Here is a 17,162-nt window from a genome sequence, read left to right as displayed (position 1 = left end):
GAAGAAAAAGAAAAAGCAAAAAAGATTCAAAATGCTTTTACATGATTGCAAGTGTGTTTTCTAGGAGATGTGAGAGTTATATGATGTAACTTTTTAGTTGATATTCACTTTCAAACCAATGTAATTGATGATGTAGAAACTTTGCTTAATTACTATCTACATACCACATTTTCTATACTTTGTATACATACTAGTTGCACACACTACACGCAAACCTTTGCTAAATTATGTACATATGATTGTGTGTTGACTAATTTGGTCATCTTTAATTGCATATGATCTGATGTGTAAATGCAAATTTTTGTTTTGGTAAAAAAGATTTTCATGTTTTAGAAGTTTTAATTATGTGATTTTAACTTCTTGATTGGTTTTGACATTTGCATTTAAGAGGCATCATGTGTTTAAAACTTTTCTGGATCATGTGCATATACATTGAGTCTTAAAAAAAAAAAAAATGCTTTTCAAAGTTATTTTTCTACATAAAATTTCCAGATTTTTTAAGTTTTAAAATTTACATTGTTTGACCTATCGAAAGTCTCTCTCGACTGCTTGAAAATGTTTAGGAAAGACAAGTACATTCCAATCAAGATCTTCTGCCTCTTCTTGCAACTTTTGGGTTAGAAGTATTAGATTAGGATTTGCAATGTATTTCGGCATTTTATTGTGATTGGGTTGTTCATGTATTTGAGCATTTCATTTTGTATGTAAGTTTTGCCACGGATTGCCAAATAGGGAGATTGTTAGGTTCTAAAAGTTTAGAACAATTGACAAACTGTGAACACAAACTTGTCTAGATATAAATCTTGAGTCTATAGGGTTTATTAGACAATGCTTAAGGTGTTGCAAGTCAGAATAAAAGAATAAGGAACTAGAGGTTCAAGAATTCGAAACATGCCGGGTTCGACTGATCGAGAGAACAAGTTTGACCGATCGATAGATGGGTTTTGCAGAATTTAATTAAAGCCCATTAGCCTTTTAAGCCCATTAAGTGATTAGGGTTTCAAGTGTTTAAAGGAAACCCTAAGGCACATTTTGTGATGAATTTGGAGATACTCTTTTAAGATCTAAAAGGTACTGTGCCTTCTCCTTCCAAAGTTACTACCGGAAATCTTTCTCATACCATTAGAACTTGTAGATCTAAAGTTGCTGCTACAAGATCAACAATTGCTGATGATCCAAAACCTTTGAGTGAGATCTCAAAATTACAAATGTGGGTGTTTGTGTTTAGCAAATTTAGATAGAAGAGTCCGTGGAGTCAGAGCTGCACGTGGTTGTGTGAGTAAGTTCTACATGAGGTAGCTTTAGATTTTAGGTAGAAAATATATTGTAAACTTTCATTCTATTGTAAATGATAGTTAGGTTAAATCTTTCCTTGGTTTTTTACCTTGAATCTGTTGGTTTCATTGGTTTTCCTGAATCATCATATCGCTGTCTTATTTACTTTTCTACACTAAGTAATATGATTGCATGAGTTTAACCTAGATTTGAATATTAATTTAAGTAACTACTTGGCTAATTAATTAGGTTAAACAAATTTGGTTTGTAGGGGTCTAAACAGAACAAACAAGTTCTTATTTAGGCTCACCACGTACATCAATTTTTAAGCTACCACTAACAAATGCCACATCAACAAGTGTCAAATTTTGTGCCTATAGATATTCTCAAAAGCAATTGTAGGTTATTTCAAAATCACTTTTGCAGTATTTTAGGGCCCGTTTGGTTATAGAGTTCAAGTTTTATTGTTTAAAAAGATGTGAAAATTGTAGTTTAAAAAGTGTTATTGAAATATATGTTTTTAGTGTTTATAAAACAAAAAAATGTGTTTGGTATCATGGTTTAAATAACATGTTTCAGTGTTCAAAAACATAAAATATGTGTTTGGTATGTGTGTGTTAGATGGTAAAAAAAAGCTGAATAAAGTACAAAATAAATATTTTTTAAATCAACAAAGTACAAAAAAAATATAAAATATTGTTTAAAAGCTGACCGGTACTGTTCACCTTAATTACGAAAATGCCACTCAGCAATGTTTTTTGTTGTTCAAAATCACTCCCAAGCTGATTTCAAAAACTATTGTTTGAAACATATGTTTTGAGCAATATTTTTTAAACAATACTTTTTGAAATCAATGACCAAACATATTTTTTTTGTTTTTGAACAATATTGTTTAGTGTTTAAACACTAAACAATATGTTTTGAAATCAATAACCAAACACCCTCTTAGTATTTGTTCTCTTTACAAGCATAGAAACGCAATAGTGACGCTGGCCATTCTTAACAAGTTGTTCCTAAGAACATAAATTAATAAATAAATTAAATTTCATAATCTTCAAATAATCATTTGAATAATAACATTTCACATAAATTATATTTCACCATAAAATTAAATAATAAGTTGAGAGACATTAACTCGATGGTCCCCTAAAATAATCTCATAAGTCATAACATGATAAACAAAATTATTGTAAACTCATGTATTACAATTTAGGTGGCAGGGTTGAGGCACAGACCAAGTCGCTATCTTGAGACAATATGCATCGTTAATGGATTTATCCAATGTATTAGAAAAATAATTTCTACATGTTATCTCTAGGATGCAACAGCCTAACCACTTTGCTGATTATTTTTACATGCCTCACCGCTTGTAGGATACAAAATTCTTAATAGTACTTTCTTTTAATCAGAATTAAAATACATTTTATAAAAATATTCCAACATAACATAAAGCAAACTTAACTTCCCTAACATATTTTCACATGTAATTGATCAAGAAAACCCTCCAACAGTTTTCCATACGATTCTATAGGCCATAAATGAAGTACTCTAGTGAAGGAAAGAATATACAAAGCCTTCATTATAAATTAAGTTAACAGCACCAGAAGAATGAATGAAATTTTTATCCAGTTTTAGATCTCTAGTTTAGTAGTCCTGCATAGAAGGGTATATCAGTATTAGGCAACCAAGTATACCCCATTGTGAAATTGTACACAGTGAAATTCAAAGCCTGCGTAGCATTCATCAAACTATAACCAGGCCAGTGTACTCTCATGCTGGTATTTGCACCTGGTCCATAATTCTTAAACTCCCCATAATAGAGTGTGTCTAGTCCAAATGTTCCATTCCACTCCAACCATCCAACTGGATCAATCACGCTACCAATATATGATTGCATATACACAGTCCTAGAATACTCCTTCCAAGGTCGGCCTAGATAAGTTGATGTGAAGTTCAAATCCATAGCCAAGTCAGGTGCAGCTTCTATTGTGCAATTGTGGATGGATATACCAGTGTTCTGATTTGGGTCAGTCCGGCCCTGAGCTGTGACTGCATTCTTCTGGTTAACCAGTGGTTTCCGAGAATATATATTGCAGCTCTGAAACACAGCAGCAGCGTTCCCAAATATGAAATCTACAGTTCCATATATGTCACATTCTTTGTAGAATTGTCTGAGAGAGTGAACATAAAGTGTGTCCTGGTAGCCTTCAAAACTACAACGATAGAATGTGGAGAGGTCGGCATTGTTCCTTACAGCCACTGCTTGGTGTTTCGTAGGACCAGCTGTGTTCCTGAATGTAATGTCTACTGCTATAAACCTGTCTCCGGAAACAGCTGCGCCACCATACGAATTGGTTTGGAGTCAGCACAAATAAAATTTTCCAAGTTTTATGATGATGGATATGAGTCAATCATTATTGCTAAATTCACTGATCCACACCCCCAAATAAAGCCTAGAGGACTCGTGTATAGTCTCCCACAAGTTATTGTTGTATACATTTCAAAAACAATCAAAACATGTGAAAATATTTTTGGGAGCTAGGTTGAACCAACACAAGCACTACCACTTATTGCAAAAACTTAAGTAGTTAGAAAAGTGTAAATTTGATCATTTAATCATTTAATCATTACACTTAACAACTTTTAGGCTCAGTTTAATTTTTATCCTCCTAAATTTAAGCACATTTTAATGAGAAGTGTTATGTTCACAACATTTTTATGACAATAGAATGCTTATGTGTTTATGTATCATTGATTAGAATAATAATATTAAATAAAAACTTGCGTAGCTAGGTCAACAGCTTAGCAGGTGAAAACTCATGTCAGCTATAAAATTTGAAAACCAAAAGCTATTTAAACATAATAATATAATGTAAGGTGATAAAAAAGAGTAATATTAGAGATACAACATTTTTTACCATTTATTTCATAATTATTGATTTGGCTTATTGTGATTTGAGCAATATTACTTTCACCTAGGTCTACTACTAACTTTATTTTTATTGTACATTAATCACAATAGGTCATGTCATGTCCCTAAATACACCTCTTAGAAATGAAGATCATGTAATCATCCAAATGAAAGAAAAATTTGATAGTGACAGGATGAGCTCCAATACTTGCCTATAATGTTTTTGATAAACACATAAACATGATAGAAATTTTTTGGAAGACAAGATGTATGGCATGGTTATAGTACTTACCAAAGGTTGAAGAATTAAAAGTTGTCCAGCCATCAATCACACTATGGTTTCCAGTGATCACAGTCTTGTTGATCCCATCTCCAATCAACAGTATATTCCTCTTATTTTTGGGCACCACAATGTACTCCTCGTAATACCCCTCTCTAGCATAAATTACAAATAATCCATCTTCAGGCATTGAATTATTGGGAGCAAATGCAATTGCCTCGGTGATGGATGTGAAGTTTCCGGTACCATTACGGGTTACAGTCACTTTATCGATTACGAGAATTCCATTATTGCCTTTCAACTCACTGAGAGTCCGTTCCTTGTTGGGGCAATGCACTGATTTTTGGCAAGAGGATCTCCGTAGAGCCTACAGCAAATTACTTCTTCAATTTCCTTTTTTACCCCAAAACTCCTCAAATAAACATCACAATCTATTTTGCAAAAATAAAAAATAAAAAATAATACAAACCGAACTTTTTTTTTTTTTCTATCATTATTTGTTTCACAATTATTGAAATGGTAAGTTCATAGAAAACAATAAAGTGTTGTTACTGATATGGCTATATGAAAATCAATAATAATTTGGTACCTTAACGGTGAAAAAATTTGTGAAAATTATTATGTGATGTCAACGACTCATTTAGACTTTCAAAAAACATGTCTTGTGAATCTCTCTTATCAAGATCCAACAAAATCCATGATAAAAAGCTTCTCCAATATTTTGTATTGAAGAGCAACTAGCTGGTAGGGTTTTGGCTATTTATTTCCAAATTGCATCACACATATGGTACAAGTGCATAGTTCCTTTAATACTAATGAAAAATTTCTAAAGAAAACATTTAGGGTTCAAATCGTCTTACCCATAACTATTGAAGTATTCAAAAAATGAAAAATACTCCAATGCCCAAGAGGGTGAAGTAAACTTTATCATTGGAAAAGTTGGCGAGGTAAAGTGACATCATCCTTAGCACAAGGAGGTAAAAGTGCACCTTCCTTTTTTTTTAATAATTAAAATGAAATAGTAAAAAATAAGCAATTTACAAACCCTATAATATCATTACAATATTTTTCAAGAGTTTGGTAAAAATAAAATATAAACATCAACTATTTTGTTAATAACAGGAGCTTTGTAATCAAGAGAGTCAATTTTGTACTAAAAATCATTTTGGTTTGGATAAAAGAATGATATATTTCAATATTGGTTAATATCAGTATACCGTTTCGAAGTTACTACTATTTAAGTGTATGTATGTCCTTATATAAAAAAAAAAAAAAGTGTATGTATGTATGTATAGGAAATTTAATATATGAAAATTTACCAAATAAATGTACGTATTTTTACAAAATGTAAAAGGTACTACAAATTTTATCACATTACATTTACAAATTGATGTGATAATGAGTGTTCTTGGTAAATTTTAATAACATAATAAATAATTGTCAAAATTATTTTTTGTGGTTGGTAAAATATTAATATGTAAAGATTATGTAATAAAAATTTGTAGTGTCCTTAGTATTACTTATATCTTTCGTTTACTCAACACTGTTTTGAACTCCTCTTTTATTCTCCTCCACCAATCTCTCTACTTTTTACATGTTTATTTTTTATTTTTTAGCATTGTTTGTTTCATATATGCTATTACACACATAGTACACACTCGCGAAAAATATGAGAAAACATGACTTGAAGTCACGATTTCAAACTAAGGATAAATAAAGATGCAAAATACAAAGCAATGTACAAAGACTTAGAAGACAGAGCAACATGCAGAGGAAAAACAAAGAACAAGAAGAAGGTAAGAGACCAAGATAGGAGAGAAATGGATAAGATCGTGAGATTTTGGGAGACATCTAGTATAAGGTGAGTGAATTTTTTCAGCAACTAATTTTTTGTTTCAGTCTTGTATTCATTTACGAATTAAAATTGTATTTCTCTCAATCCTGTTGGAATGACCTTGGTATGGCTGATATTTAAAATGACACAAAATCAAAGTGTTTTTGTACTGGCCTAGGCACCAGTGCAAAATTTATTGACTAGTATGGTACGAAATTAATTTCTTTGTTTCAAAAAATTTCTGACCGTCAACTAGTGATGTATCCCCCAAAAAAAAAAAAAAAAAAAAAAAAAAAAAACCGTGCATAAGATTGAAAAGTTAGCAAGGTAAAGTGACATCATCACTAAGTACAAGGAGATAAAAGTGTATGTTCCTTTTTTTATTTTATTTTTATATAATTAAAATGGAATAATAAAAAATAAGCAATTTGCATACCCTACTAAATAATAATATCATTACAAAATTTATCAAGAGTTAAAAAAAAAATTCAAAATAATCATTAACTACTGTATTAAATTTGAATAAGAAGATTTCACATATAGATTATTCATAAATGTAACCGAGTTTTGAAACTCGTATTGTCTCATTGTGTATTATTATTATCATTATTATTTTCGGCTGAGTATGTGCACTTGTCTTTTGACATGTTTCAAAAATCACTTTCTATAAGGAATTTGTAAAACTAATCTTCAATAATCAATAAAATACTACTCCCTAGTCCCTTGATGGTTGATAGAATTCTAATGACTATGTTACCAACTCAAAAGACACACAAAGATAATTATATATAATAATAATCTATCCCCTCCTTTTAGGGAAATCTCCCAGGGCCAACTATTAATTTATAGGCGGCATCTGGCCGTCCTAGATATATGAGTAATTAAAATCAAAACTATTAGCCATAGATGTTCCATTCATCCATAACACAATAGTATGTATATATATATATATACATTTCGGTTTTTCTCTTTTATTTTTCTAAATTGAAACCTTAGACGTTTATGAGACTATACAAAAAGGCACCGCTGCTAACCATAAAAGAAAAGAAAAAAAAATTGCTATCGAATTCAGTCAAATTAAAAAAATGAAGGTGAACACATGCAAAAATACGTGATGTGAAGTGTGAAGTGGCAAGTGGCAGCCAAGTTGTTCAACTCCAACCGTGTTTCGTGAACACTGAACTTTCTAGCAAGTCACCTTGACTTTCAACCGGCCCAAACACTATTTTATTTCTGGGTACCTCATTCAGGAAGTTTGGGCAAAAGTCATCAATTGTGAGGGCAAATTTTGAAGGGCCCCAAATCTCAATTAACTCGACCTTTAATACACAATAAGCACTAGATTTTAGGTAATCTCTGACCAAAAGATCCGTCTAGATTGTCTCTTGGTGCAATTATATTATATAATTAACAAGTTGCTCTTATTTTTAGGACTTTGTGCCGTCCATGAATGATCTTTGAGAACTTTAAAACTCTTTTTTGGGGGGTAAAAAAATTAAAGTGAGATGTCTACCAATTCACTAAAAATGTGTTTTAACTTTTAAGGTGCCTTTAAAAACTAAAAACAGTTTTAAGCTCAATGTTGAAATTTGAAACTTTTAAGAAGAAAAATAATAATTTTTAATTAACTGTTTATATTTTATAAATTCAAAACTCTATTGCATTTTTCAGTGTAATTGTAAAACACTCTAATTCTAAAACTTAAAGAGCTTTTTAAGTAAAATCCTATATTACATAATTTCTACTACTGCTAAAGCTCTGCAATTAAATCTGTACTTCCTAAAAAAATATCAATATCAATATCAATATCAGACTCTTTGTTAAAAGTTTATATGTAATTAAAACAACTGTTCCGGGTCCCGTGGACAGCCCTATATAGCTAACATAATCAATGAATTTTACCCCTTGGACCACCAGCTCAAGCAATATGCCAGCAAATTGTCAATTCTGCCAGCAATAGCTAACCGACACAAAATTTTTTGTAGAGAAATGTTAAAGGGGTGTCTGGTGGAGTAGTTTGAATAATGTTGTTTGTAATTTTTTGAAATATATGCAGATAAAAAAGTGTGTGAAAATGTATGCAATGTTGTTTAAAATGTGAATTTGAGATAGAATATCAAACAGGCCCTAAAACTAGTGTAATCAAATTTTATTATACAAAATATTTACCAAACTTAGTAATAAATGTAATTATTTATAGTTCAATAATTGATAAATAAATATCGAAATTACCTTGGTGATATATATAAAATTTCTAACAATCCTAGCATAGTTTTTTTTTTTTTTTAATAAATCATTTCACATAATTTTTTTTTAATATAAAAATATGGTATTCTAGTTTTTGCTGAGACTATTGTACTCCCACTCCTAAATTATGAGATGTTTTAAAATTCTATGGATTGATGAAACTTGTACTTTTGGGTTTACTACACAATTTTTAAGTTTATTGAACCAATCACCAAGATATCTGTAAAGAGACTCTTTTTTTACACTTAGTACGGTGGTACATTTAGTGAGGAAGTATGTTATAATTGAAAGTGGGGTTACTCTAATAACAATTTGCCAAAATATTTTGAAAAATACTGTTACTTTGCAAGAAAATAAGATAGCCAAAAAAATAAATAAATAACAGGCACTAATTAAGAAATAAGATTGAGTACCTTGATGAGGGTTTCAAGTGGCTCCCGGACAGGGTCTCCCTTGGTCGGAAATCCATCATTAGACCCCTTTTTCTTCTTTTTCAGTTTCAGATTTCGATCCAACGAATGTGTCACCAACCCAAGTGACACACTATACAACTCTGTCACATTGTTCAGAGGCTCAGACAATGCACTCACAATGCTACTCTTAGAATACTCAAGCCCATCATAACAAGTTTGCTGGTTTGTCACAATTGCACTCAGCAGTGTCTGAACTCGCTCCACAAGCTCATCGTTCAAAGACGCAGCTATTTTCAGCTCAGTTGAGATTGACTCCAAGTAGTCCACATTGAGTTGAGAGAGCTGGCCGCAATCGTATAGCGCACCAATCTCAGCTTGGCTCATATAGGATCTTTTCTTGTCGTGGGTGAGGTATTTGTTGATCACGCGTGACATTTTACGTGCTTGTTTTAGAGATTGTTTGACAGAGAATTTGCCGTAGCTGTAGGGATCCGACGGTGAGGAGTGAATGGTGGAGAGGATCGAACGGCAGAGTTTTGGGTAGAGGGTGGACTTGCATGCAGTGGAAGGTGAAGAGGATTGAGCTGTGGTAAACACAGCTAAGAAAAGTAGTATGAGAGAAGAAATGAAGAGAAAGATTGGGGGCTTTGGCATTCTGAAATTTGTGATTTTGGCCTCTGAAAATTTGGGTAAGGCTATTGACCTTTTGCAAACTCAATAAAGATGAAAATTTTGTGTACTGAATGTGATCTTATTCTCAGTCAAAACTTAGTAGAAGTTTTGTGCAATTGGAAAGGTAGAAGTTTTTGTGAATTGAATAGTGAATACAACCTTACTATGCTTGAAAATGCAATTGAGGCTAAGAGTAAGGTTTTGTGAAAATGCAATTGAGGTTTGGTGGATTTGAGAGTGTGAAGAGAGAGAGAGAGAGAGAGTTTGTGTGTGTGCGCGCAATGTACATGCAGAGCATTTAGTTTGAATTTATGTTGAGGTAGCATAGAAGAAGGGGAATCATAAATGCGTGTGAAAATATTAATGGTGATGGGGTTTGGTCCTTGGTGTGTAGGTTTGAGAAGTAAAAGATGGGCAATAATTGTAGGGTAGTGTGGTAGGAACTTGCAAGGAAAGACAGGCCAGATGTCACGTAGCTATGAGTAGTTTACACTTCCTCTCGTATATAATTATTACAGTTTTGTTACAAACCAACGATTTTCACGGCTGGCGCGTTGGTTTGAATGTATGTGTCATAAAAAAAAAACCAATGATTTTCACTTTTACTTTTGTCTTTTGATCTTTTTTTATATAATATGTAGTGTACGCCACGGTAGTTTTGATGAGATTTCTTTCATCATATCATATGGTAATTCGTCATTTGATGATATGATATGAAACTACATGATGTCTTAATTACATGATTAAACATAAGCTTAACGACAAATATGTGGATATAAAAGGTTTTATAAAATTTTTAATAATTGTCGAAGTAATAAATTACATGAAAAAGTGACATTAGTGATTAATTCAAATAAAAGTTTGTCAACTCATTTATTATAAAAAATATTATAAAATTTTGTGTATATACCATGTAGCATTGCTCTTTGTTAATTTTTTATTTTTATTTTATTTTATTTATTTATTTATTTTTTTATCATTGCTCTTTGTTAATTAGTGCTTCGATAGCACAATTTAAATATATTTGCCAAAAGTCTTGTAAATCAACCAGTTTACATTCATGGTGTTTCCAAGACATCTAAGATTCAAATTTCTTCTTCATCATTTTAACTATCAAATTATAAAAAATAAAAAAAAAACTAATATATTTAAAATTATATTAAATTATAATTTTATATATTTTAAAAAAATAATATCAAACTAGGTATACGTATCATATATAATCTATAAAACTGAAAGTTAAAATCTAAATTAAATTCTAATTTTGAGCCAACTGTCCTTCTAATTGTCCTATAATTTGATGACAAGTTTTCTTAGATTAAAAGTACTCTAATTTTATTTCAAGTGTGATTTCATTTGTACTCTACTTTTGGAGTATATATTTATATGCAAATTCATTCATCTTGTTAGTATATATGATAGTCTATTAGTCCACTAGGCTTTGACCTAGTGTACTGAATTTGAGGTATACTCATATTACTTGTACTCCTCACATATTGTGCTTATATAAAAGCTCCTTATACATACATAATATATGTAATGTACAAATTATTCTCTTAATCTCTATCTCCATCTCTCACATCACATTCTCTTTATATTGTTAACACATCCAAACTTCAAAAATATAAAAAGACTTCATTTGTATTTATTATGTTTATATTTAATACTATTTGTAGTGTGTATAATTTGTTACTTATTAGATAGAAACGTTTGATATATATATATATATCATTGTGGCTGTTTTTATTGCATTCTGTATATATGCAAGGTTTATAAGTTAGTATAATATATTAATGTGAAAGCTCATTGAATCACTCAAATTAGATTAAATCTAAGTGTACTACAATTTTGAACCAAGTGTCAATTTAATTTCATTATAATTTTATTCCAAATGTCTTTAATTTGTGCCTTGTCACGGAATCTCCTAACTTTAGTTACTTAGAAATTTTAGAGACCAAAAACATGTGATAGTAAAATGTTTATTCTAATACTGATATTATAGAGAAATTTTGATTTTAAAATATATAATAAAAAAGAACTTGATGATGTCTAAAACAAAATCTTTAAATGCATTTGGTGTAATGAGCTTTGGGAAAGCTTTTCAAGTTTGAATTGAGTTTTGATTGAGGGTATAAAATGATAGTTTTAGGATGTTGGATTTTGAGGAACTTTTGATACATTTGTGGATTTCAATTGGTTGGATGGTGTCGGCTTAGTTGGGAAAATAGGGTTGAAGACTGGTTGTTGTGATTAATTTCGTGAGGGTTTTGGTGATTTAACTAGTAGGGAGTGAAGTGGAGAAGGCTTTTGGCCTAAAACCTAATCTTTTTAAGTATTTTGGCCTTTTGGGGTGGTTGATAGGAGTATACTAGTTTGGGGTTTGAGGTGGGGATGGCATTTGTAAAGGGAAGAGGAGGGGGTGAAAGAAGAGACTGAGAAAAATCAAAAACAAAAAGAGTTAAAAGATAAAATGGAAAATAAATATAAAAATTGGTTTGATAGAAACCCACTAGATAGAAGTTAGTGGAATGACCACATTAATGAGGCACAAAATTGGGGGGGGGGGGGGGGAAAAAAAAACTTTAGAGGCGAAAATGTAAACAAAGAAAACTTAAAGTGTTTTTTTTAATTGAATCTCTTTTTTCTAATTAATCTAAAATATTTATAAACTTGTCTCCAAGGTCATGATGGTTTTAATCATGTTATAATTTCCTAGACATGGCAAAACAGGTCATAATTTTTTGACCCAACCCAACCCAAAAATACCCAACTCGAACTCGATTTTTTTAACTCGAAGTAAAAATGAGTTGACCCGTGACCCGACTTGTATTTTTTGAGGACTACGCCAACCCGACCCGCGACCTGAACAATTTTTTAAAACTTTTTTTTTTATGGTAAAAAAAAAAATTAAGACAATATTGGTTTAATTATTTGTTGTGACTTTTAAGGAAACAATTGAAACATTTACATAACTGCATGCAAATGAATTAAAAGATGAATGGTTGAACATTTTGTAATGAGTAAAGATTTTTAGATATCAAATAGGAAAATACATGCCAAGATAATCTTGTTACAGTAGAGTTAAAAACATAGATTTAAAATTGTAGACGTGTGAGAAACATTCATAAGTGTGAAAATAGTGAAGCCAAAGTATCAAATTTGCATAAATTATGAATGCTTAGACCTATTTTTTAACAATTTATGTCCAAAATAAACGGCTTTTCAAAATAAATTATGATATTTCCTAGAGTGTGTGTTGTTTAACAATGATATGATATTCATAAAAGAGATCATGTATAAATAAGTAAACAATCAAACTTTAATGTATATTCTCAAATTGAAATAGAGTGCTAACCATAATTGATAATAAATTATAAAATTAATTTTAAAGATTGTAAATTTCTTATATGTTTTTATTCTTTGTCAAATGAGTTATCCAATAAGTCATTTGTAATTTTATATTATATTTTGGGATGTTGATATTATTGAAAGTTCAATAAGTGTATAAAACACCTTGAACAATTAGATCCACAATTTACAAATTACTAATTCAAGCTTAATATCAAACAATTGATGTGCAGAATATGAACATAAGCTTAATAGAAAATTGATAAACAATCTAAACCAAATAAAATCACATCCACATCAGAAATTAAATGGCAAAGATTAAGGGAAGAGAGATGCAAACATAAGGACAACACAACGATGTGTTATTGAAGAGGAAACCGAAGCCCTCGGCGTAAAACCTCTCCGCCGCCCTCCAAGCGGTAAATAATCCACTAAAGAATGTAGTTGGGATGCATAAACAGCAGAAGACTCTCCAAGCCTAATCTACCCAGTGTACCTAAGCCCTCCAAGCTCCTACTCAAACAAGGTTACGCCGAACCTATTTCTTCTTTAGCTTATTGGATTCCGCTATAAACCATAGCATCAACCAATATGAAATTGGTCCCTTCTTAACTGCTTCTCAAAGCACCAAATAGGCTTCTCACAGATATGGGTATGGTGAGAAAAGGTTTTGGTAATATACCTCTCAATGATGTAACAATGGAGAGGAAGAGAGTAGAGGAATTTGAAGAGTCTCTATGTGAAGATTATGGATGAGTCAATCTTGTTTTTCTCTAGGGTTTCTCTCTCAAAATTCTCTCTGGAAGCTCTCTACATTTCGTGGGTATAAGGTTCTATATATAGTGGGGTGAGAAAGGAATGCGAAGAGTCAGTTTTTTCTAAACAAGGTGGTTTGGCGACTTGGCCTTGCAACTGGACTGAGTCGCAAGTTCAAGTCGCGAGCTAATGGTCTGGCCAGCCTGGGACTTTTGTCTTGTAGTGCAACAGCTGACATGACTCTTCAGCTCCCTTGCATACTTCACATGTGTGCCAGCTTTGGTGGCTTGCTAGTCGCGAGTCAGCTGCGAGTCTCTGCATCCTTGCACAATCTTGAGTATTTCTGCACAATCTTGAGTATTTCTTCACACTCTCTCACTCATTACCCTTACATGATTCCCACCTAAATACAGGGTTACTAATTGCTAAAATACAAGCAAATTTGGCACGGAATAAAGCCAACAAGATGGTTGATAAAATTCAACCTTACAATCTCCCCCTTTGGCTATTCTGTGACAAAACCCTAAAACAAACTCTAGACTTAACATGTGAGTTGGGAATAGTTGAATAAAACTCACTCATACCTAACTCTAGAATCTGATAAGCTCTTGAATCATATGAACAAGAATCTCCTAAAACACAACAACACAGTATGATCATTGTATGTAGAAAAACTTGTAATTGCATATGAGACAAGCACAATGCGATCAAGCAAAATGGAATGAGTAATAAATCATGGCTTGATCAAACAAGCAATCACTATAAAATAGTGACCACATTGCTCATTCACACTTGGAATGAACATCCGAACATACAAGCCAATAAGCTCAGTGCAAATCACTTGCATGCCTAACACTCAACCAATGCACAATACATAAAGTATATGCATCTAGGAACAAGATCCTACTAGGGCACAAGAGTGAGAGTACTTAAAGAAAATGCATATCATTTAGCTAAAAGTACTAGGCAACAAAATATAGAGGCTGCATAAGCATGGTATAAACCATAAAAGCCTACAAAAGCACATGGAAACAAACCCTAAAAGCTTACAAAAGCAACATGGATACAAACCACAAAATACTGAATATAAACTTAAACAATATAAACTAAAAGTGCTTAAAGTTTCTCCCCTTCAAAATGATGAGAAGCTGTAATGCACTTGGAACATATATACTTGTAACCTGAAACACTTGCACAAAACACATTAGACCCTCAAGGTAAAGCAAGTAATAAAAGGACAAGTATAATGTAACAAGTAAATTGCAATCAAGTAAACATGATGTAAAACATGTGAGCAACTTGATCATGCACCAAAACAATCATATCGAAATGACTACAATGATCACATAGCAAAGCAAATGATCATTCGAACATGCATTCAATGAAGCATAATAGCATAGGGATATATGCATGTCCAAAATACAAACATGATGTGATGAGAACAACAAAGCATAACTCAAAGCACCATAAAGCTAATAAGAAAACAAACAGAACAAAGTTTTCTAATTAACACAATGTCTTCTCCCCCTTGGTATATGCATCTCCCTTATGGAATATCTTTCCCCCTACAAATGTGCACGAGAAATAGAATTTCTCCCCCTAAGGATGTGCACAAGAGTCATATAGAAATGACAAAACTCTTCGGTATACTACTCTAGAGTATACTCTCCCCCTTTTTGACACAAATAGACAAAGGGGTCAATGAGAAAAAAGGGCAATAGATGAAGGAACGAACAATGCTAATGATGCATGAGGGGTGCGAGATGAATGAGAAAATGAAGCTTAATCCTAAGACAAAACAAAGTGCTACAAATCATAAGGTAAACATGACATGCTAGGATGAAGAAACAAGGTATAGATCAATGCATAACAAGGGTAGCAAAGGTGTGTGCAAGAGGTGGCGATGTGCAATGCATGATCAATGCATGGAAAATGCACATGTGGGGCAAGGTGTGTTAAATACACCGCCAATGAACCTGTTCCTAATGAGGAAACATGAGAAACCCCAAAGTTTGGTACTTATCGGAGTCCAAACAAGTGAGAAAATGCCTAAGAGGCATTTTATCAAACACCTAGTGTGCACACAATGAACAACAATGTAAAACAATGCATGAATATCATGAAATCCACCCTTAAAACATGTTCTTTTTGCCACAAGGGGCCAACATTCAAAGCAAATCATCAAAAGAAACCAATCTCATACAAGAATTTGACAAAAATTAAGTTTTCCCAATCCCTATGATGAAAATCCCAACCAAAAGCACAAAACTCTCCAAAACATAATCTAAGGGTCCAAAGCAACGAAAAGAGTTTAAAATTACCTTAGAGATGTTAATGGAATGAAAAACCATTCAAATTGATTGGGATTTGATGTAAAAATAGTGAAAGAGGGGTTTAAGAGAGGATGGGAGAGGTTTAATGGGGTTGAAGGAACATGTATTCTCAAGATAGAATTCATAATCTCTTAATAGAGATATAAAATATTCCCTTGAGATAAGTTTAATGGGTTTGGTTATTCAGAGTGTTAGGCCTAACCACTTTAGTAAGAAGTTACTAAACTATATATTTATGAAATTAGATTTCATAAATATATGATGAATAACTTAAAGGATTAAACCGGTTACTCAAGGATTAAAATGTAGTAATCTTCAAAATGGCAGTCAACATTCATGACTTTGTATTATTACGAATATTTTAATGAATAGGTTGAATGTATAATAAAGTCCTAGAAAATAATTTATTAATAAGACCTAGAGTGCAATTATATTTATATAGTTGTATTAAATATAATTAATGGTAATTTTGGGCATGTCAAGAGTTGACAGAAAGACCCAAAACCCATTGGAACTAGTGTCTTATTTGTCCCTTTTGGTCCCACTCCAAGCCACATACTAAAGCCCAATTGGAATGGCCCAAAAGGCTAGCTCAATTAGATAATCAATTATATATAAGGAGAGAAACATAAAGAATTTGGCAATGCATTGTAATGTATGAAAATCGTGTGTATGTGAGTGTAAGCCACTCTCTTATTCTCCCTCGAACACATGCGTATAAATTGATTGAGAGACCACACTTCTTGGGCACAAGTGGAACTAATCTTTGGTTTTGAATTTCACATCACCAAGGTACGCTCTCTTGTTCTTAAATTTTGAAATTTACATAGTACAAGTTATCAATTGCGAATGAAGTAGATCCGTTAATTTTCCATTGCGTATGTTTTGTATGCGATACAAACTATGTTTTTCCTACAATTAGTATTAGAGTGGTCTTTAATTTCGAATTTGTATAACATGTTTTGTGAGTTTTGGAATCAAAGATAGTAATTTCATGATGTTAGAAAATTCTACAATCAATTTTTTGCATTGTTATTGAAATTATTGTTTGATAAAAACCGATATTGATGTTTTGATGTTGTTTAAGTTTGAT

At 31.9% G+C, this 17,162-nt stretch overlaps 1 protein-coding gene across 1 annotated transcript; it reads right to left on the bottom strand.

Moving 5' to 3' along the window:
* Window positions 1-2,722: 2,722 nt before the first annotated feature.
* Window positions 2,723-9,916, bottom strand: LOC126721892 (probable pectinesterase/pectinesterase inhibitor 47). Its single transcript, XM_050424972.1, has 3 exons — window positions 8,961-9,916; window positions 4,479-4,833; window positions 2,723-3,609 (listed from the first exon to the last, which is right to left on the bottom strand). The coding sequence occupies exons 1-3, from the start codon at window positions 9,612-9,614 to the stop codon at window positions 2,915-2,917; spliced, it is 1,704 nt and encodes a 567-aa protein (XP_050280929.1). The 5' UTR covers window positions 9,615-9,916; the 3' UTR covers window positions 2,723-2,914.
* Window positions 9,917-17,162: the final 7,246 nt, after the last annotated feature.

Source organism: Quercus robur, chromosome 4 (genome assembly GCF_932294415.1).
Source record: "Quercus robur chromosome 4, dhQueRobu3.1, whole genome shotgun sequence".
Lineage (NCBI taxonomy): Eukaryota > Viridiplantae > Streptophyta > Magnoliopsida > Fagales > Fagaceae > Quercus > Quercus robur.
This window is presented reverse-complemented; position numbering and strand designations above follow the sequence as displayed.